At 23.9% G+C, this 23,510-nt stretch overlaps 8 protein-coding genes across 8 annotated transcripts; 2 read left to right on the forward strand and 6 right to left on the reverse strand.

The window, feature by feature from the left end:
- Positions 1-1,557: 1,557 nt before the first annotated feature.
- On the forward strand, positions 1,558-4,257 carry stkA (GATA-binding transcription factor; the record flags this gene model as incomplete). The annotated part of the gene is made up of 2 exons (XM_637589.1): positions 1,558-3,693; positions 3,775-4,257. The coding sequence occupies 2 exons, from the start codon at positions 1,558-1,560 to the stop codon at positions 4,255-4,257; spliced, it is 2,619 nt and encodes an 872-aa protein (XP_642681.1).
- A 145-nt stretch (positions 4,258-4,402) lies between these two features.
- Positions 4,403-4,834, reverse strand: DDB_G0277207 (hypothetical protein; the record flags this gene model as incomplete). The annotated part of the gene is made up of 1 exon (XM_637590.1): positions 4,403-4,834. The coding sequence occupies one exon, from the start codon at positions 4,832-4,834 to the stop codon at positions 4,403-4,405; it is 432 nt and encodes a 143-aa protein (XP_642682.1).
- Positions 4,835-5,071: 237 nt separating this feature from the next.
- DDB_G0277301 (hypothetical protein) lies at positions 5,072-9,460 on the reverse strand (the record flags this gene model as incomplete). Its single annotated transcript, XM_637591.1, has 1 exon — positions 5,072-9,460. One exon carries the CDS (start codon positions 9,458-9,460, stop codon positions 5,072-5,074), a length of 4,389 nt encoding a protein of 1,462 aa, XP_642683.1.
- A 772-nt stretch (positions 9,461-10,232) lies between these two features.
- Positions 10,233-12,789, reverse strand: pheSB (phenylalanine-tRNA ligase, beta subunit; the record flags this gene model as incomplete). Its single annotated transcript, XM_637592.2, has 5 exons — positions 10,233-11,005; positions 11,111-11,579; positions 11,651-11,917; positions 12,177-12,454; positions 12,723-12,789. 5 exons carry the CDS (start codon positions 12,787-12,789, stop codon positions 10,233-10,235), a joined length of 1,854 nt encoding a protein of 617 aa, XP_642684.2.
- A 987-nt stretch (positions 12,790-13,776) lies between these two features.
- On the forward strand, positions 13,777-14,151 carry DDB_G0277209 (hypothetical protein; the record flags this gene model as incomplete). Its single annotated transcript, XM_637593.1, has 1 exon — positions 13,777-14,151. The coding sequence occupies one exon, from the start codon at positions 13,777-13,779 to the stop codon at positions 14,149-14,151; it is 375 nt and encodes a 124-aa protein (XP_642685.1).
- Positions 14,152-14,236: 85 nt separating this feature from the next.
- On the reverse strand, positions 14,237-18,495 carry DDB_G0277211 (DEAD/DEAH box helicase; the record flags this gene model as incomplete). Its single annotated transcript, XM_637594.1, has 2 exons — positions 14,237-18,130; positions 18,253-18,495. The coding sequence occupies 2 exons, from the start codon at positions 18,493-18,495 to the stop codon at positions 14,237-14,239; spliced, it is 4,137 nt and encodes a 1,378-aa protein (XP_642686.1).
- A 201-nt stretch (positions 18,496-18,696) lies between these two features.
- DDB_G0277305 (hypothetical protein) lies at positions 18,697-19,419 on the reverse strand (the record flags this gene model as incomplete). Its single annotated transcript, XM_637595.1, has 1 exon — positions 18,697-19,419. The coding sequence occupies one exon, from the start codon at positions 19,417-19,419 to the stop codon at positions 18,697-18,699; it is 723 nt and encodes a 240-aa protein (XP_642687.1).
- A 1,218-nt stretch (positions 19,420-20,637) lies between these two features.
- Positions 20,638-23,234, reverse strand: DDB_G0277307 (peptidase S16, Lon protease family protein; the record flags this gene model as incomplete). Its single annotated transcript, XM_637596.1, has 2 exons — positions 20,638-22,405; positions 22,492-23,234. The coding sequence occupies 2 exons, from the start codon at positions 23,232-23,234 to the stop codon at positions 20,638-20,640; spliced, it is 2,511 nt and encodes an 836-aa protein (XP_642688.1).
- Positions 23,235-23,510: the final 276 nt, after the last annotated feature.

The raw sequence follows: 23,510 nt of genomic DNA on the forward strand, positions 1-23,510 counted from the left end.
TAATTAATTAAAAAAATATATCAAAGTAATATCAAAAATATATTTAATTGTTTTTTTTTTTTTTTTTTTTTTTTTTTTTTTAAATCAATTAATTAATTAATTTTTTTTTTTTCAATTTTTTTTTCCAACACCACAATCACATATTTGTTTTTTTTTTTTTTTTTTTTTTTCATTATTCATCAATTTCAAAAAAATACAAAAGTAATAATAGTTTTTTTTATTATTTAATTATCATATAATTTTTTATTTGATTAAAAAAAAAAAAAAAATTAAAAAAAAAATTAAAAAAAACGAACGATCATAATAAATCAATTATTGGAATTGTTTATTTTTTTTTTTTCAATAATAAACAATAATCACTATCACAAAAAATATAAAAAAAATAAAAAAAAATAAAAAAAAACACTGCTCACACACTCACACTCGTGTTCATTATATCATTTTTTCCAAAAAAAAAAAAAAAAAAAAAAAAAAAAAAAAAAAAAAAAAAAAAAAAAAAAAAAAAAAAAAAAAAAAAAAAAAAAAAAAAAAAAAAAAAGCGTTTGGCCAGCAGTTCAAAATTATATTAACCAAAAAAATTTCTTATATTTAGGTATTTTTCACATAATTTTATAAAATATATATTACAACGAGTCGATATTTTTTAATTATTATTTTTATTATCAAATTATAGATTTTCCACCCTTATTTTTTTTTTTTTTTTTAAATTAATAACAACAATCAAAACACTAATTATAGTTCAACACACATACACACACACACCCATAAATAAATATATATATAAATTATTCAAAAAACAACAATAGCAATATTATTATACACTTTTTTTCTTTAATAATTTTATTTTTTCAATTTTTTTTTTTTTTTTTTTATAAATAATATTAAATAAATATATCACACCCACCACTGTATACATTTCAACAACAATAATTATAAATAACAACATTGCAATAACAATAATATTTATTGAACCCACTCAATAATACTATCATAACTACTACATTTTTAATCATTTCAATAAAAAGAGAAAAAAGAAAAAAGTAAACAAATTATATAAATATACACTCACTCATTAAAAAATAAAAATAAAAAAAAAATAAATAAAAATATTTTCAACACATATACACACACACGCACACACATACATAGATAAAAATTATTTATTTGTAATAAACACACTCAAATATACCACACCCAAATATATCAATTAACACTTTAACACACTAGCACACAGTTCAATCTTTGCTAGCAACATACAAAAAACATACCCAAAAACTAAAAAAAGAATAATCTTTTTAAATAATTTGTATTTGTGAGTGAAAACATTTCAAAAAATCATATACTCACACTTAACCCAATAAGATCAAGAATTAATCGATATAGTGTGGTGATACTATATTCAAAAAAAAAAAAAAAAAAAACACTCTCTCTAATAAAAATAATAATAATAATATTATTATTATTAAATTTAACATACCCCACAAATACACACAACACTACCCACTCACAAACACCCACTAAAAAAAAATTTACATTGTTTTTACTATATAATACAAAATGATGGGGGAATTTCATACACAATTTCAACAAATAAAACAAAATAATATAAATAATAATAATAATAATAATAATAATAATAGTAATAATAATAATAATTTTGATCCAATAACATCACTAACAAATAATAATAATAATAAAATTATTTCACCATTAAATTCAAATCGTCAACAACCAAATTCAAATACAAATAATAATAGTAATAATAAAAATAATAATAAATCAAATCTTTTAGATATTATATTAGACAATAATAATTTAGAAAATAATATTGATAATAATAATAATAATAATAATAATAATAATAATAATAATAATAATAATAATAATAATAATAGTAAATCAATAATTAATTTAATAGATAATAATAATAATAATAATAAAAATAATAATAATAATAATAATAATAATAATATTTTAAAAATACCCATTGATTATACTCCTGTCGATAAAAATACAGAGTCCATTTTTAAAGGTTTTTCGCCATTTAGTTTTAAACAACAACAACCAATAGACACATCAGATCAACAACAAAAAGAAACTAAAAAACTTCAATTAAATATAAATAGTAATAACAAAAATAATAATAATATTATTAATAATAGTAATAATAATAATAACATTAATAATATCGAAAGTAATAACAATAATTTAAATTCAGCATCTACATCACCAATACCAACACCAACATCATTAACAGCAGTTAGTGTTCCATCAAGTTCTCCATTACCATCGCCTACTTCACCAAATACTATTTTACAATCGCCAACAACTACAACAACTACAACTACAACAACCTCAAATTCATCCGTTTCTCCTCAACCAACTCAAATAAATAAAACTGATAAATATTTACTTCCAATGAGTGCACCAAGAAGTTGTGAATTTTGTGGCTCATCACAAACCCCAACATGGAGAAGAGGTCCATCTGGCAAAGGTTCATTATGTAATGCCTGTGGTATTAAATGGAGATTAAAAGGTAAAGACGGTATTTTCAAGCCATCACAAAAACAACAAAATCGTCAAAAACCAATTATGTCTGCTCAAAAACAACCAAAACAACAACAAAACCAACCACAACAACAACAACCACAACAACCACAACAACCTCAACAACCTCAACAACAAAATCAACAACAAAATCAACAACAATCTATTCAATCACAACCACAACAGAGACAAAATAACCATTTAATTTTAAATCAACAAACAATTAACCAACATCTTCAAATGTTAAGTAAACAACATCAACAACAAGCTTCCCAATCAATGTTCCAACAACAACAACTTCATAATAACCAACATAGTAATGATAGTAATTATAATTCTTATAACAATAACAATAATAATAACAATAACAATTACTCACAACATGAACAATTACCACCAATTTCTTCTTATAATTCAATGAATAATAATAATAATAGTAATAATAGTAATAATAACAATAACAATAATAATTATTCACAAATTCCACAATATGGTAGTGATGATAATGTATCAGTTCCAAATCAATCACCAGATTCTTATAAGCCATCTAAAAAAAGAAAGCCAGAATTTATCCATACCGACACCTCTGGCAATCCAATTGAATTTGAAAAAGGATACTATTGTAAATATTGTAAAAAAACTTGGCCTCAATCATCATTTAGAAATAGTCAACAATTTGGTGCTCATTGTAGTAATTGCTCCAGAAAACCAAAAGGTGAACTTGAAGAATTAATCTCAATTAAAAAGAAACTCTCTAAAAAGAAATCAAAAGAAGGAAACTATTATCAAGAAGAAGATGGGGCTGTACCATATTGGGATATGAATAGATATAATAATAATAATAATAATAATAATGGCATTAATAATAATAATAATAATAATAATAATAATAATAATAATAATAGTAATAATAATGGTTCTTATAACAATAATAATAGTAATAATAACAATAACAATAATAGAATTGAACCTATTGTAAATAACAACATTAATAATTTTAATAGCATTAATAATAATAATAGTAATAATAATAATAATAATAATTCGACCTCTCAAAATGCTCCATTACTTCAAAGATTAATTCATGTTGTTGAAAATCAATTATTAGAACCAAATGAATTAAGTTCAATAAGAGAAGATATTGATGTAAGTTTTTTTTTTTTTTTTTTATAATTCTATTAAATAATTTTTTAATACTAATTTTTTATTTATTATTATTACTACTAGATAATGAAAAATGATTTAATTTTAAGAAAGAAAAAGAGAATTGCACAATTAAATGATTTAAAACAAAAAGCAAATAATGATGTTCAAATTTTGAAAGCAAATATTGAAAAAGGATCCAATCAACGTTCTAATGAGTCCAAGTCTTTCATCACCGACTTAAAACAAGAAATCGATAAGAGACTCAATCAATACACCCATATATATATCCCACCTGACCATCACTTGGTACCATCTTCAACAAACTATCTAAGTATTGATAGTTTACAAAATTCTTCCTCTTCAAATAATTATGGAACCATCCATAATAGCAACAACAATAACAATAACAATAATAACAATAACAAAAGATCACTTGTTAATTTATCCCCTGAACTTATTCATTCTCCATTAAAGAAACCAATGGTTGGTGGTTATCGTGATGAACAAGGAATGAAACATTTTTCAATTGATGGTGATAATTTATCTTTACCATCAATTTCATAATAAAATTTTAATAAATAAATAAAAAATTCATTTATATACATATAAAAATATATTTCTAAAAATAAAACAAAACTAAAATTAGATTTTTTTTTTTTTTTTTTTTTTTTTTTTTTTTTTTTTTTTTTTCTATACAATTTTTATTATTTTATTTTTTAAACTTTATTAATTCTATATCTAAATGTGGAATTTCTATAATTTCAAATGCATTTTCAATGTTGTTATCATTATTATCGTTACTATTTTTTAAAACCATTGAAATGTCGGAACTATTTAAATAATTACAACTGTTATTATTTTTACTGTTTGTTGTAATTATAGTTGAAGGTGATTGAGGAATTTTAATATCATTTATATTATATTTTTCTTTATTTGATTTATTTTTTTGAATAATTGAACTAATCCTCTTTCTAAATAGAATACCTAAACATATAATTGTGAAAAAGATAGTTCCTGCTATTATTGGTACTGCAATTACAATTATATCTTTACTTGATTTATTTACGACTCTTCCAGAATAATATGCCACTAATTCAGCTTTACTATCAGTCATTAAACTAATTGTTGAATTCGAATCCATTAATTTATATTTTTAGCTATATCCAACTGTTAAATATATATTGAATTATTATAAATAGAAAAATAAAATTATTTTACATATAAATAAAAAAAAATAAAAAATAACACACTTTTTTTTTATTTTATTTTATTTTTAATTTTATTTAATTTTAATTTAATTTTTATTTATTGTATATTTATTGTATTATTTATTATTATTATTATTATTATAACAAAAATTGATTTTTTTTTTTTTTTTTTATAACCAATTTAAATCAAATTTATAATCATTATGATTTAATAATTCTTTTAATAAATGATCAGATAATGTTTTATCATTTTTAATATTATTATTTAATAAATTTAAATGATGACCATTATAATAATATTTAATGATATGAATTTTTTGATCTTTAATTGCTTTTGTAATTGCAGATTTTGTAATTTTAAATTGAATTGGATGATAATAATGACAAAGTAAAAGGTCACACAATTTAATATCACCAACAATGAAAGCACTAAGAAACAAATTATCATCGGAATCCAAGTATTCAGCTTCTCCAGTTAATTTTTCTTTTTCTCTTTTTTTATCCAATTCTATTTTAAAATCATCATAAATTGATTTTAAAAGTGATTGAGTTTCAGGTTGAATTAGAATTGCTCTACATTGTTTTTCTTTTTGGAAAGAAGTTTCAAAGTTAATATCATCGGCATCCATATCATCATCAACATTTGATGCACCATAAGTATCTCTTTGAATTCTAAGTAATTTGATTAAAGCATCCTTACGAGTTTCAATATTCATAAATTTTTCATAATGATTTGAATTCTTTCTCTTTGATAAGAAATCGATTAAAACACTGAGGAATGCAATTGGAAAAGTTGTATCATTGAAAACATTTAAGTCATACTTGAATTTATTTGGGTATCTAACTTTATCAAAGTGATTGTTTAATATGAAGACAGCCTCTTGATAAAAACTATAATGAGTATCCAAAGCAAAACGTGGGAATGAAAAGAATTGAATATCAAAATTTGCTAAAAGAAATGTTGAAATATCAAATCTGCTCCAATGTAATGATTTTGAGAATAAAGTATCTTCAAATTGAATGACATGAAAATTATATTCTAAAAACTTTTGAATAAGTTCTAAATCTGTAATGACCATGAATATTAAATCCAATACCTTTTCAGAGTAATCAAATGAATTTATGATTGTTAATGGTTTGAATATACAATGGTCATATTGTATTGTATTTCTTTCACAAAATGGTAGGTATGGTTTTGGAAATTCTCTACCACCACTAAATAATTGACTTGTTGGTAATATCGTTGTCATTGGTGAATTATAGGAATACTCTTGAATTGGGAATGGATCATTTGATTTCAATACATAATCCTCAGATGTTGTATCCTTTAAATGAGATTGAATTATATCTAAATGTTTAAAGAAAAGATCCACTCTTCTAATATCTAAACAAAATGATAAATCTGCATTCTTTGAAAGTTGATAAAAATTATGAACTATATTCTCCTTGAAACAAATATCATTTGATAATTGATCGAAAAGATTTTGAAGAATTTCATCAAATGATGCTGCTGTTGATGATGCTCCTCCACTACTACTACTTTCGCCACCCAATACATAATCAAATGTAAACATTTCATACTTTAAATGATCTCTAATATCAAAACATCTTTCAGTGAAATATTCTCTTGTACTATTATAACGAGAATCCATTGTTACATCAAAGAATGTTTCAATACCTGGTCTTGATAAAATGTACTTTATAAATTTGGCTGATCTAATCTTTAGATAATAGAAAGCATGAAACAATGAATGTTTGATTGGTATTGAATTTAAACAAAGGAATTGATGAGCCATCCTAACTTGTTCAATTGTTATATATTTTGTTTGAATTATCATTTCAAAGAAATAATTTAAAATTACTATACATGATTCTGGTAATGATTTTATAGTACCACTGCTACCACCACTACCACTACCACCTTCTTTCTGATGATCATTATTTACCGTACATCTCCATTTATTTACAATTGTTTTAAATATTGACATTACGAAATCAAATACCAATATTTCATCATGATTATGATAAAGATTCAAAGAACTATTGAATAAATTTCTTTCAACTGATTGAATTCTTGTGAAATCTTGTTCTTCAAATTCTATTGCCTCTAAATTATTAATTAAAAATTCTACCATCTTTAAATTTAATGTAATGATTGAAGCTGTTAACCAACTATTTAGATAAAATTTAAGTGGATTTAAATTTACAACCAAAGTACTACTAATTTCTCTTGGTAAATGTTCAATAACTTTTTTTAAAAATGCATGCATGCCATGCTGAATGAATTTGAAATTTGTTTTATTAAGATATTCAATTAAAGCAACTATTTTCTTTTCAAAAACATCTGAATCAAATTGATCATCAACAATATTTTGATTGGGTTGTTTTTGTTGTTGTTTTTGTTGTTGTTGTTGTTGTTGTTGTTGTTGTTGTTGTTGTTGTTGTTGTTGTTGTTGTTGTTGTTGTTGTTGTTGTTGTTGTTGTTGATCAATTTTAAAATCAAAACTACCATAACTATCAACATTTATATTAATTGGTGATGATGGATTTTCAAGACAATTTTTTGTTAAAAAATCTTCAATCTCTTGAAGTCTTTCAACGTTACAAAACTCCATTTCTTTTAAATAAAATTTAACAAACCAATTTTTCTTACAAAAATAAGATAAACTCTTTTTATTATCTTCCATATCTAAATTTGTGAAAGCTTCAGTAATTGCATAATGCTTTAATTCAATTAAAGAGTATGAGACCATAGTGAATGATGTACAAACTGCTGTATTAATGACAATTGAATTTGTATTTTTAATCCAATCTATAATTGATTTATGTGTGATATTAAAATTTTCCAATTGACCAGGAACACATTCTATCGCTTTAAATAATAATGGGCACCATCTATCATTGGAAGTTGATGATTTCATTTTCTTTAAATCCTCCAAGAAATACTTGTGTCTATTTGGCATTTTATGGGCTACAAACTCACCCATATACCTAAGGAGTGCTAAAAACTTTTTACAATCACTATCGAGATTTGATGAATCGATTCTATCATATGGAAAGTCCCTATGAAATTCATCGATTGACTCTTCATAATGTAGAATATATTGTTTATAGAAAGTTTCTTGACGTGAATGAATTACAACTAACCTTCTTAACTCTTTTAATTTGGCAGATTGATCCAATTTTTCATTATTTATAATTTCATTATTAATCTTAATTTCTAATGTTTCATAAAGTTTTGAATAAAAGTAATAATCTTTTTTGAATAGTGATAAATAAATTCTAAGGTAAACTAATAATTGGTTTAATGAGAATTCAAATTTGAATAAATCCATTTGGTAATGCTGACGGGCAATTGGTTTCACTACTTTTAAATCCATTAATTTACTCATTGTATCGATTGAGGTAATTGTTAAAAACTTTTCAAATTTTATATATGGATATTCTGTAACTCTTTCTCTTTCAATCTCTGATAATGTTTCATGATTTCCAAAATAATCATCATAATAACTATCCAATATATCTCTATTATCTTCTTCATAATCGTCACCAAAAATATAATCATCATCATCATCATCATCATTATCATTTTCATTATCATCATTACCATAATTATGATAATCACTATTTGAATCTGGTTTAATCTTTTTATTTTGATTTTTTGATAATTGATCAATTTGCTTTTGATGTTGTGGTGATGATGATGTTGGTGGTGGTGGTGGTGGTGTTGGTGTTGGTGTTGGTGGTGGTAATTTATAAAGTGATTCATCTAATATTAAATTAATCATTTCATTTTGATAATGAGTATTAATTGATGCTAAAAAAAATGCTTTCTTTTTTATATCCTCAGTTAATAATTGTTTATTATTATATGTTAATAATTGTTTTACTATTGAACAATCACAATTTTCAATTGCCCATTCTAAAGTTGATGGATAAACAATGGTTGAATATTGTTCACAAAGTAGTAATGAAAGAGTATCTAAACAATTGGTTTTAACGGCCAATTGTGTTAGATCACAAATTTCAAATTCCAATCTTCTCTTCTCTAACAATAATTTGATAATATATTTTAATGTTTCAATCTCTTTTTCATTTTCAATCTCTTTTTCAATCTCTTTTCTTTTCTCTTCTTTTTCTTTTTCTTTTACTGCTTTAAGTGTTAATGTTTTGGTAGTTGAATTGGATGATGGTGTTGTTGTAAGTGGTGGTGGTGGTGGTGGTTGTTTTTTTAATTTTGGAATCGCTGAAAATAAAACTTTGATCGATATTGTATCAAATAAAATAAAATCACCAAATTTAATTTTATTAATTAATAATGGATATTGTTTCTTTAAAATCATCCAATCCAATGAATAAACATCTTTAAATTTCCAACGATTTTGAACATTTATCTTTTTATAGGCATCGTAAACTACCCATTCTGTTGTATGAATATGATGAAATATTAATTTCAATAAATAAACGTTACCAAAAACTTTCCAAAATAATACTTCTTCACTTGAACTTTTATTTAATCTTTCACAATTATAATTATTTATCATTTTTAAACTTAACATTTTTAAATGTTTAGTTTTTATTATTATTATTTTTTTTTTTTTTTTTTTTTTTTTTTTTTTTTTTTTTTTTTTTTTTTATTATTTTTTTTTTTATTTATTATTTTTTTTTTTTTATTTTTTATTTTTTTTAATTTTTTTAATTTTTTTAATTTTTTTAATTTTATTATTTATTTATTTATTTATTTTTTAACTATTACACAATAGAAAAAAAAAAAAAAAAATAAAAAATAAAATAAAAAAAGAAATTAAAAAGAAATTAAAAATTAAAAAAATAAAAAAAATAAAAAAAATAAAAGAAAATTTAAAAAAAAAATTAATTTTTTGATTTTTTTCTCATTAAAAAAAAGTTTCCAAATTTTTAAAGGAAAACCAAAAAATCTAGATTTTGTGGGACTTAAAAATAATTGAATCGATTATTGGTTATTTATTTTTAGGTTAATCAAATTTACATTTTTATTCCTAAAATAAAGTTTTTTTTTTTTTTTTATTATTTTTTTTTTTAAAAAAATTTGTGAAAATAATAAAAAAAAAAACATATTTTGTTGATGATTATGTGTTAAATAAGATTGATTTTTTTTTATTTTTTTATGATAAATAATTAAATTCTAAAGATTAAAAAAAAAAAATCATTTTTTTATAAATAAAATTAAATCATTATTTAATCGAATATGAAATCAATAAATTATTTTAATTAACAAAAAAAGGTATGGTTTTTTATTATTATTATTTTATTATTTGTAATTTTATTTTTTTTTTTTTTTTTTTTTTTTTTTTAATTTTCTCTTAATAAAACATTATGAGCCATAGTATCGATTGTAAGTTCTAATTCTAAAATGGTACATGGGAAAGAACAAGAGTAATTTTTCAAAACCAATGGATGAACGATACCCATATGGCCAACTCTTTTACCATTGACAATGACATTGATACCAGTACCTGGAAGGAAGAGTTTATCATTTGATAATTCTAAATAGTAACCTTTATTTGAGGAACGAGTAGCATCGAGTTTAATATCTAAAACCAACATGATACGATCCAAAAGACCATGAATAACTTCGATTTTGGCAGATTGATTACAGTAGATTGCGCCCAACATTCTCTTATTGTAAGCTCCTACATCACTATTGTTTGAATTTGGGTCTGACAAATCCTTGTTACCCAATGAACCTTTGATAGAGACATCAGAGATTTCAAACATTTTCAATGGTAATGGTGCGGCTTTATTTGCTGAAACACTCTTTAACAAGGTGCTAACTAAATTTGTACGTACTTCAGTAAACTCCTCACTGACTGCATTTGAAATCTTTACACTACTACCATCATCAGCCTTATTCAATGCTGTAAAGTTATCTCTATTTTGACATAAAACAAATGTCATAATCTCTGTAAATCCTGCTAATGCAATTTCATTTGCCAATAATTCTGATAATTTATTAATTGGTTGAACTCTACCAATAGTATTACAATTTGGTATTTCTTTCTTTAAATTATCATAACCATATCCAATTGCAACATCTTCCATAATATCACAAGCATGCATAATATCTTTTTTTTTTCAATTAGAAAATAAATAAATAAATAATTAGTATATTTAGTTATATAAATATATGTATATATATATATGTTATTTAAATTAAAATAACTACATACCACTTCTTGTAACTGGAACATCAACAATAATTGATTTTTCATCATCTGATAATTTTGATTGTAAAGACATACGTTTCAATAAGGTTACCATATCATTTGGAGTGATATTAATACCAGCACTTTTATTGATATAATCAACTTGAGCATTGATTTGTTTCTCTTGAATTTGTGGATATAATCCAGTTGATTTACCATCAGCATCGATAACTTCAACTTGTTCCATTGTGAATGGTTGTTTACAATACTCTGAGAACATTGTTAACATTGTATTCAAAACGATGTTTGCTTTTGTACGATCATTGGCTGTAACTTCAATGAATACATTTTTAGTTGATAATTTGATTTTACTATGTTCACCATTAATAATTGGTGGTAATGAACAAACAACATTCTTTGAATCATAAATAACTGGATAAACTGGTGAATCTTTAATAATTGGTAAAAATTTCTTTAAATGTGAACTACTTTCCTGTATATACAAATAATAAAAATTAGTAAAATAATAATTATAATTTTTAATTATAATTATAATTAACATACATCATAAAATTTGAATAATTCTTCAGCATTGTATTCTTTAGTTTGTGATAATGGTACAAATTTAATATCTTTTGGTGCCAATGCTTTATAATAGAATGGACCACTAAGGGTATCCAAATCATGAGTACCAATTGAAACCAATGAACGTTTTTTACAAATATTTGCATGAAGTTTCTCTTGTAAATCAATGAAACTATCATAACTTTCTTGAGTGAATGTAATATCTCTTAAAATACCTGCAACAATAACTGGTCTAACTGATTCAACCTAAAAAAATAATAAATAAAAAAATAAAAATATTATTATATTAATTACAGTTTCCTCTTTCATTTATGCTCTTTCTCCCTCTGTATTCTATCCTATCCTATCCTATCCTATCCTATCCTATCCTATCCTATCCTATCCTATCCTATCCTATCCTATCCTATCCTATCCTATCCTATCCTATCCTATCCTATCCTATAATTTAAAAATAATAATGATATCAAAAGATTAATTATTATTATTAATTAGTTTATGAACATACCTCTTTTGAAATGTATAATTTTTCATGGGAATTTTTTGGTGGTACAATTTGGTATTTTGGAATTGAAGCTTTATGATTATAAACATTCAATGCTCTTGCAATACCTTCTAAACATAATAAATCGTATCTGTTTGCTGAAACATCAATTTTGTAGATAACATCATCTGATACAGTTAAATCTTCAACACCAGTTTCATTCTTTTTCATCTCTCTTTCTGATGTAACTTCATCTAACTCAACACCAAAAGCAAAACAAAGATCTTCAAATTGTTCTTGAGCTATTTATTATTATCATTATTATTATTATTATTATTATTATTATTATTATTATTATTATTATTATTATTATTATTATTATTATTATTATTATTATTATTATTATTATTATTATTATTATTATTATTTTTTTAAAAATTGAAATTATAACAAAATTGGGGAGGGGAGGGGAGGGGGAGGGGAAGGGTGTGTTAGTAATGTGTGGTAATATAAAAAAAAAAATTAAAAATTAAAAAAAAATAAAAAAAAATAAAAAAATAAATAAAATAATGTATGTTTTAATATAAAAGCCGAGGGCTTTGTATAAAATATCTCTGTTGATATTAACTTTTGGCATTTTAAATAATAATAATAATAGTGAAAGTGTATAAAACGATTAATGAAAAAAGAAAATAAAAAAATAAAAAAAAAATTAAAAATGAAAAAAAAAAAAAAATAAAAAAAAAAAAAAATAAAAAAAAAATTTAAAAATAATATTTTTGATAAATTTAAAAAAACGAACTATGTTAGGGGATCGAGTTTGTTGTAATATTTAACTTCAGTTTTTTTTCTTTAAATAGATAAAAAAAAATTTTAAAAAAATTAAAAATAATTAAAAATAGTAAATAATTTAAGTCTTTATTATTTTTTTTTTCAATTAATTTTCTCATATTAATTAAAAAATAGGGATATGTTTTTTTTTTTTTATTTTTATTTTTTTTATTTTTATTCAAAAATAGTAAAATAAATATGAACAAAAATTCAAATTACTAACAAAACTATTTTTAGCTAGAAGGAGTAAGATTGGGAAACTTTATATCTTAAAAAATTTTAAATTTAAATAAATAAAAATAATTAATTTTTTTTTTATTTTAAAGAAGTTGAAGAATGTTTGAGAATGAAGATTTTTTTAAAGGTTTTTTTTGTTTTCCCACCAATAACGTTATTTTTTTTCCCAGTTTTTTATAATTTGAAATTAAAATAAAAAAAAAAAAAATAATTAAAATTAATTACCATCCTAATAAAATTTGTAAAAAAGACAATCCTTTTTTTGATTTTTGGAAATTTAAAAATCAAAAAATCTGAAATTCCGAAAAAAAAAAAAAAAAAAAAACTTTACCTGGGTGGGTAACGATTTTTTTTTTTTTTTTAATTTAAAAAAAAAGTATAAAAGGATTTTTTTTTTTTTTAATTGTATTATTAACGTTACCAACAAAACTAAAAACAAACAAACAAATAAATATATAAATATATAAATAAATAAATAAATAAATAAATAAATAAATAAATAAATAAATAAATAAATAAATAAATAAATAAATAAATAAATAAATAAATAAATAAAATGAATCAACAAGAATTAATTGAAGAAATAAATAAAATTGAAAGTTGTTCATTAGTGTTTGAAAGATTTTTTGGTTATTTACCAAACGATATTAAAGAAAGAAAACAATATATTCTCAAATTTAATAAAACTTTAAAAGATGAAAAAAGAAAATTAAAATGTAAAAAGACATTTAAAGGTGAAAAAAAAAATAAAAAACAAACCTTTTTAAAACATCACCAATCTGATGACCATTCAGAAAACAAGGTTTATAAAAGTAAAAAATTAGAAAAGAAAATTCAACAACTAAATAAAAAAAAACAACTCATTGATACAAAAATTAACTTTTTAAAAGAAATCAAAGAATCCAATAAAATTAATAAATCTAAAATATGATAAAATAAATAAAACTCTATATTTTAATTTTGTTATTTAATTTTTTTAATTTTATTATTTTATTTATTTTTTTATTTTTGATTATTTAATTAACATATAAAGAAGAAGTGAAAACGATATCTCTTTTAATTAATCTCATTGCTTCTTCCATTTTTTGAAGTAATTTAGTATCACCGATTACTCTAGCAGCATTTCTAACTTCTTGACAAGTTTCACCGATTCTAGTGATAGCACGAACGATTGAACCTTCTAAAACATTTGTGAGTGTACAAATATCATTGAAAGGTGTACCTCTAGCCCATTCGTACACAACTTGCATAAGACCAAATTTAAGAGTTGTTTCTAATTTATCATCAGGTACAACATCTAAACCTTTATCAGATTCTACTTTATAAGTTTTTTCAGCAGTTTTGATAAGATTTTGTTTTGCTTCTTCTAAACGTGGTGTAAGTGAAGGTTGAACAGCATCCTTTTCTTGGAATATTAAACAAGATAAAACCGATACAACTTCTGAAGGTTCTAAATTGATGAAAGCATTTTCAAAGATTAATTCAGTGATAACTAAATCCTCGCAAGTGTTAATCTCTCTTGAAACACGTCCTTTCAAAGTGACAGTATTCTCATCATCAATATAACCCAACTCGTGTAAAATATCTAATCTGATATTAAATTGTGGCATTAATTTCAAATTTTCATCGGATGCTGTGTATTTAGCATCACGAATTGCGTATTGTAATTGATAACGTTTTTCAGTTTGTTCATAATGGTCATGTAATCTTGGACATTTATGGCATTTACTCTCTGGTATTAATTTTTCAATCGATTGTAAATGATCATAGGTTGAGACGAAATCAACATCTTTCAATTTCAATTGTTTAATTGGGTCAATTGATTTTGGACCTAATGGTAATGGATACTCTTCAATTAATCTCAATAATTGTTGCTCTAATGAGTTTATTAAAATTTCACTTTCACCACCACTTTCAGCACCTGCTAAAATTGATTTCAAATCACTTTGTTTCAATTGTAATTTTTCATTACAAACTTTCATAATTTCTTTACCACCTGATGATGTAATAATTTCATTACCAACACAAAGTACAATATCATTTTCAATCTTTAATTTTAAAGAGAAAATCTTAAATACTCTATCAACTTTTGTATTTGTATATTGCTTTATCAAAGTTGATTTACATTCTAAAATTAAACCAATTGTATATTTTTCATTTTCAAATATTTCATCATCATCATTATTATCATCATCATCATCATCATCATCATTGACTTCTTTTTCAATATTTGATGATGTTGATAAAACTACAACTCTACCAATACTTAAATGATTATCATTTGGTAAATTTAAAATTATATTTTGAATTTGTTGATTATATTTCTTTGCTTGTGAGAATAGTTTATAATAATGATCAATATCAGGTTCACCCAAGATACAATCGACTTGAGCCAATTGTTTTTGTTGTTGTTGTAACTTTTCAATTTGTTTTTCAATACCTGGTAATTCTTTTTGAGATGAAAATTCTGAAAATGATCGTTTAATCATATCTTCAACTTTGAAATCTGGTACTCTAAGTAAATTTAAAATCATATTATAAGTTAGACGGAATTGACTGTTTAATCTTGACGGAGTGCCGAGTATCATTGATTCGATTGTAGCTTGTTCTGGTATGTCTTTCCAATAGGTGATGATTACAGTACCAACTTTATCCAAACCTCTTCTACCTGCTCTACCAGACATTTGAGTATACTCACCTGGTATTAAATCTCTGAAAGTGATACCATCATGTTTTCTAGTACTACTATAAACCACGGTTTTAGCAGGCATATTCACACCCATTGCAAATGTTTCTGTTGCAAATAAAACCTTGACTAAACTCTTTGAGAATAAAATCTCAACCAATTCCTTCACGATTGGTAATAAACCACCATGATGAACACCAATACCACGTTCTAATAATTCTTTCATTTGTAAGATTTGTGGTAAACTTTTATCATCTTCACAGAGTCTACCTAATGATTGTTCAATGAAAACTCTAATTTGACTCTTTTCATTACCTTGAGTTAAATTAACCGATTGTCCTAAACTACCAGCATACTCTTGACATTTATTCTTACTAAATGAAAATATAATAACTGGTAATTGTTGTTTATCTTTTAATGTATTAATTAATTTTGACCAACCACTTATATTATTACCACTACCACCTCTTTGTTGTTGTTGTTGATTATGACCACCTCTACCACCACCTCCACCACCTTTATTATTATCTGTTTTATATAATGAATTATATGCAGAATTATAACCTGATGGTAAAAAATTTCTATTTGAATCTACAATTTTAAATAATTCATTTGAAGGTGTATGAATATAATGTTCTAATGGAATAGGACGTTTAGTTGTACCAATTACATAGATTGGTAATTGTTTAGTTCTACCAATCCATTGTGCAAATTCTAATGGATTTGAAACTGTTGCTGATAAGAACACCATTTTCACATATGGTGGTAACATAATGATAACCTCCTCCCAAACCACACCCCTTTCTAAATCATTTAAATAATGAACCTCATCGAAAATCACCCATTCAATATCTCTAATTAAATCAGCACCTTTATATAACATTGATCTTAAAATCTCTGTAGTCAATACTAAACAACTACTCGAGGGTGAAATTGATACGTCACCAGTGATCAAACCAACATCGTTGAATGTATTTTTAAAATCTCTAAACTTTTGATTTGATAATGCTTTAATTGGCGACGTATAGATTGCTCTCGTCATATTCTTTGCAGCCATCGCAATTGCATATTCAGCAATCACAGTCTTACCAGCTGATGTATGTGCTGTAATAAACACAGACTCCCCTTGCTCCATATGAACGATAGCTTGTTTTTGAAATGAATCCAAATCAAATGGATACTCTATAGCTGGATTGGTTATTAAATCTGATAATGGTGAAGTTATCTCTTTCTGTTCCAAAAATGCCCACTGTTTCTCTTTTTTACTCTCTTCTTCTTTTCTCTTTGTTTCTTCTTCAATTTCAATTTCAATTTTATTTTTATCTTTTAATGTTGTTGACGATGATGATGATGAAGTTGATAATGATGATGAGGTTGGTTGAGGCGGTGATTTAATAATATCATCAATTTCTTCCTTTGTTTTTTCAATATCATCCAATTCATCCAATTCCTCTTCTTCAATATCTAAATCATCTTCTTGATCATCATCTTCATAAACTTCAGCTTCCTCAGCTTCTTCTCTCTTTCTTTCTTCTTCAATTTCTCTTTCTAAATCTTTTAATGTATATCTTAAATTAACTTCTTCTTCTTCTTCTTTTTCCTTTTCTTGTTGTTGTTGTTGTTGTTGTTGTTGTTGTTGTTGTTGTTGTTGTTGTTGTTGTTGTTGTTTGTTATCTTGTTTATTAATATTTTCATTAAAATCTAAAATACCATTATCTAAACCAGGTGGTTTAACTAATAATGATTTTGAATGCCAAAATTGTACCCAATCAATTGGTGTTTGATTATTATTATTAGTACTATTAGTACTATTGTTATTAGGTGATTTTATACCGCCAGGTAAAAATGGTAAATTTGAAGTATTACCACGATGAAAATTATCTTTTGATATTGAATTACTCCATGGTCTATCTAATGAAGTTGAATTTGAAGAAGTTTTTTCAGTATTTAAGAAAACTTCATGATAGTTTGTAATTGAAATTGAATATTGAATCTTATCAATAACCAATTCAACTGTTGAACATGGAATTGATAATGTACGCTCTGCAAGTAATTTAAAATCCCAACTATCAGTATCAATATTTCTTGGCCATATTAAATATGATTGTCTCTTTTGTTCATCATCATCATTCAATTTATGACTTTCAATTGAAAAATCTAAATATTCTCTTCTTATATCTGATAATATTTCTTCTTTATCTGAAAAATTAAATAATTGGATACACTTTTTTTTAAAAAAAAAAATAAAAAAAAATAAAAAAATTAAAAAAATAAAAAAATTAAAAAAATAAAAAAAATAAAAAATTAGTTTATTTATATAATAAATAATAATAAAAATAATCTTACATTATTTGGAATGGTTGGTGAAATTATTGATGATTGAGGAGCAATTGGTGTAATTTCAGGTTGAGCTGATAAACCTGTAGGATTTACATACCAATTTGGTAAATCAAAGGATTCTACATTTGTGTTATTACTATTATTTTTAATACTACTATTTGATTTATTTACTGGTGTAGTGTTTGTTGATGTTATATTTTCTAAATTATTTAATTCTTCTAAAAATGAATCAATGTTTAATTCTATCATTTTTAAATAAATAAATAAAAAACTTGATGAATTAAAATTGAAGAGTGAAGAAAAAAAAAAAAAAAAAAAAAAAAAAAAAAAAAGTGAAAAAAAAAAAAAAAAAAAAAAAAAAAAAAAAAAAAAATTGGGATTTAAAGGGGATATTTTATTTATTTATTTATTTATTGGATATTTACAGCTGTTGACCAAAATTAAATGGAATTAATTTAAAAAACTTAATATTTGATTATTTTCATATTTTTGATATTTTTTGTTTTTATTATATTTATTATTATTATATTTATTATTATATTTATTATTATAATTATTATCATATTTATTATGGTTTTTATAAGCATTATTATTATTATTACTATATTTATTATTATATTTATTATATTTATTATTTTGATAAGATTTGTTATTATTTTGGGGTTTCATAAAATTAAAATTATTATTTTCATAATTATCCAACTCAAATTCTGAATAATCAGATTCTTCAAATTCTGATTCCATTTCACTATAACTTGTATCAAATTCTGATACAGTTCCATGATAAGATTCCATTTCATCATCAAATTCAATTTGGATTTCGGTTTCAGTTCCGGAATCTGGTTCTTGTTGTTGTTGTTGTTGTTGTTGTTGTTGTTGTTGTTGTTGTTGTTGTTGTTGTTGTTGTTGTTGTTGTTGTTGTTGTTGTTGTTGTTGTTGTTGTTGTTGTTGTTGTTGTTCATCATCGTCATCTGACTCTATGTCAGATTCATAGAAATTTGAATTTGGTTCATCATGACCAGTATTTTTCCTTTTTTTAGGTTGTGAAATTTCTTTTTGGTGAATGGTAAGTGCAGACATAAATTGAAGTTGTTGGAAATAACATCTTGTACAATATTTATGTTGTGGACAATTTTCACAAGCAGCTGGTGGAAGGTAATTAATAATTTCCATCTTTAAAATTATAATTTAATAATTGGAGAATAAAAATAAAAATAATAAAATAAAATAAAATAAAAAAATAAAAAATTAAAATAAAAAATAAAAAATTTTAAAAAAATTAATATGTTTTTAAGAAGAAAAAAAATAATAATAAAATAATAAAATATAATTTTTAAATATTTATAAAAAAAATAAATAAATAATAAATTAATATTCTACTTTACATTTTTTTTATAAAAGAATAAAAATAAAAAGTAAAAATAATTATTTTTATTAAATATGGAAAAAAAAAAAAAAAAAAAAAAAAAAAAAAAGAAAAGTGTGAAAAAAAAAAAAAAAAAAAAAAAATTACCAAATAAAATATATTTTTTAGAACTCTAAGATGATTTAAAAATCTTTCAACATACAATATAATTTATTGGTTGTTTTTTTTTTTCTAATAATTTTTTTGATTTTTATTTCCCAATTATTAAATGGTTCAGAAAAAAAAAAAAAAAAAAAAAAAAAGAAAAGTTTAAAAAGTTAATACCATACTTAAAAAAATAAAAAAAAAATAAAATTTTTAAAAAAACAAAATAATGATAATGGATTATTATTGGGCCACCTTTTATTCTTGCTTATTGAAGCAACAAATTAATACTAAAAACATAATTTTTGAGAAAAAATAAAAAACACTAAATAAAAAAGCGATAATTATGAGAAATAAACACCCAACCTATTTTTAAAAATTCCAAAGTGAACCGATCATTTCAATGTTAATAACTATTTTTTTCTTTTTTCTTCAAATCACAAGAATTGTTAACAAATTTGCGAATGTGTTGGCTCTTGGCCAATGACAAGCATTTTTTTTAAAAAAAAAAAAAATAAAAAAAATTCAAAAAAAAAAAAATTTTAAAAATGCAACTATCGTTATAGGCCTCAAATAAAAAAAAAAAAAAAAAAAAAAAAGAAAAAAAAAATGATGGTTTGCTCACGAATTTTGGACTTGCATGAAATTTTTATTGTTTGACTAAAAAAATCTTTTTTTTTTTTTTTTTTTTTTTTTTTTTTGTTCTTTTTTTTTTTTTTTTCTCTGGTTGTTATTAATTTTGATTTTTAAAGATTTAAATCAAAATGACAATAGTGTTGTACCATCTATAGACTTACACAAAATTAATAAAATAAATTTAATTTTTTTTTTTTTTTTATGCACATCAATTTTTATTTATTTTTTTTTTAAAATAACAATTTTTATTGTATGATAGTACTTTTAACTTCACTTTGATTTTCATTTTCATTTTGATTTTCTTTATTATCATTAAAAATTAATGGTTTTATAGTTGAATCATTTGTAAAAGCAATTGAATAAACATCAGAATAATAATCTACCAAATAAATTTCAATACCTTCTTTAATGAAATCTGGAATTTCTTCCAATTGTTTTTTATTCTCTTTTGGAATGATAATGGTTTTAATGGATTCCCTTTTAGCCAAAACTATTTTTTCAACAATACCAGATACACCAATGACCTTTCCAGTTAGACTAACTTCACCTACCATAGCAAGATCAGGTTTAACCAATTTACCAGTTGCCAATGATAATAATGATGAAACGATTGTAATACCAGCACTTGAGATATCTTTTTGAGTTGAACCATCTGGAGCATGAATATGAATTGAATTCTTGAGGAAATAATCATTTGAGGCATCCACTTTCAAAAGGAAATCCTTAACATAACTATAGGATATATCAATGGATTCTCTCATTACCAAACCGAGTGAACCGGTTGTTGTTACGGTTGGACCATTGGTAAATCTATCCAAAGCGCTTTCAATATGAATTAAACTACCACCTAAACCCATAACAATGCCTGGTTTTTGTTTTTGGAATAAACGACTTGATGGATATTTGATAGGACCCACATATTGTTCCAAATTGTCTGGTGTTATAATTACACTTTGTTCCATACCCATCGAGAGTTTATATGCCATCTTTCTGAATATTTTATCAATGAATTTCTTTAAATTTCTAACACCCGCCTCCCTACAATAGAGTTCGCAAAGCTTCTTAATTGCCTCTGGTGTGAATTGCAATTGCTCCTCGGAGATACCGGTTTCCTTACGTACCAATGGAAGGAGGTAACGTTTTGCAATCTCCATTTGTTCAGATTGAATATAGCCATTCAATGTCATAACTTCCATTCTATCCAATAGTGGAGCTGGTATTGAATCGGCATCATTGGCAGTACAAATGAAAAGTACCCTTGAAAGATCATAAGGTACATCCAAATAGTAATCCACGAAATTCTTATTCTGTTGTGGGTCCAATACTTCCAAAAGTGCTGAATTTGGGTCACCTTGTGAAGAACGAGAGATCTTGTCAATCTCGTCGATTAGAATAACGGGATTTGAAGTTTTAACGGTTTTCAAAGCTTGAATGATTTTACCTGGCATCGATGCTACATAAGTACGACGATGTCCTTTAATCTCTGAAACATCGGATAAACCACCCACTGAAATACGATGGAATTGACGACCCAATGCATTTGCTATCGATTTACCAACTGATGTCTTACCGGTACCCGGTGGTCCCACCAATAGAATCACTTTACCCCCAATGGAACCTCTCAATTTACCAACTGCAATAAAAGTTTGAATCATTTCTTTAATATCTTTTAAACCATAATGATCTCTATCTAATATCTCTTTAACCTTTGAAATGTCGAAATTATCATTTGTGTATACATTCCATGGTAACAATGTCATCCAATCCAAATAATTTCTAGAGGTATTATATTCTGATGAATTTGATTCACAACTTGATAACTTATCCATCTCCTCTTTAAAAACTTGTAAGATTTGTTTATCCATTACGGCAATCTCTTTCCATCTACTATTAAATTTATTCTTTATTGTCTCTTTTTCATCCAAATCAATTCCCAACTCCTTTCTAATTAATTTCATTTGTTCGGTTAAAAAATATTTTTTTTGTTGTGCCATTGTTTTTTCTTCTAATTGTCTAACATATAAAAATAAAAAAAATAAAAATATTAATTTTTTGTTACTCTGCTTTTTTTTCAAAAATTAAAACATATTAATATTTACTTTTCAATTGAAAAATTGAAATCAAAAACTTCACATTTTTTAACAAGCATTGATAAAACCATATTTAATTTCTCTTCTAAACTTTTACATTCTAATAGTTTTTGATATTCACTTGGTGAAGAGATACACAATGGACCAATTGAATTTAGTAAACTTGAATCATCCATTTTAAATATTGGTAACATACAAATTTGTTTTAAATGTTGAGCAAAACTGGAATCTTGATATCTATTGATAGCACTATAAATACATTTTACCAATTGAAGTCTTAATGCTCTAACGGTCAAAGAATCACCTAGTTCACTATATTCATGTGGTTCAATTGAAACTTTTAAATATTTACTTGTTGGTATTTGTGGTACAACTGGTGTAGTTATTGGTGTTATTGATGTTGATGGTGTTGTTGTTGTTGTTGTTGTTGAATCTGATGTATCATTTTTTGATTCAGTAATTTCAACTAAATTTGAATTATTATTATCATGATCATTTGAAACACCAGTAATTTCAATTATTGGGCCACCACCTAATACGAAATAACCTTGTGTTCGACAGACTGTTGCCAACATACCAACTTTATGAATTTTTGATAGATCAGGTGTGCCATGGGAAAAGGTTGTAAAATTTGATTTTGGTTTTGATGGTGGTTTAGATTTTGATGCCTCTTGCGATTTCAATTCCTCCATATGTACTTCCCTTTCAGCATCAGAAATTAAAAATAACCCGAAATGAGTTGGTGATCCCATCTCCCTATACTCTGCTTCTGATAATGTGAGTTGTACATATGATCCGTAAAATACTACATAATCAGTTATTGGTAGTGCTATAACCTGTTTGGGAATATATGACGCTAATGATGCTGGTGATGATGGTGATGGTAATGGTGGTGGTGGTGGTGGCAGTGGGGATGGTAGTGACGAAGCTGCACTCTACACTGCATTAACACCACCCCCCACTCTTGCTACTACTTCTACTTTTACTATTTAATTTTTCTTTTTTCTGTTTTTGAACTTTCTTTGAAA

This window comes from Dictyostelium discoideum, assembly GCF_000004695.1.
Source record: "Dictyostelium discoideum AX4 chromosome 2 chromosome, whole genome shotgun sequence".
Lineage (NCBI taxonomy): Eukaryota > Evosea > Eumycetozoa > Dictyosteliales > Dictyosteliaceae > Dictyostelium > Dictyostelium discoideum.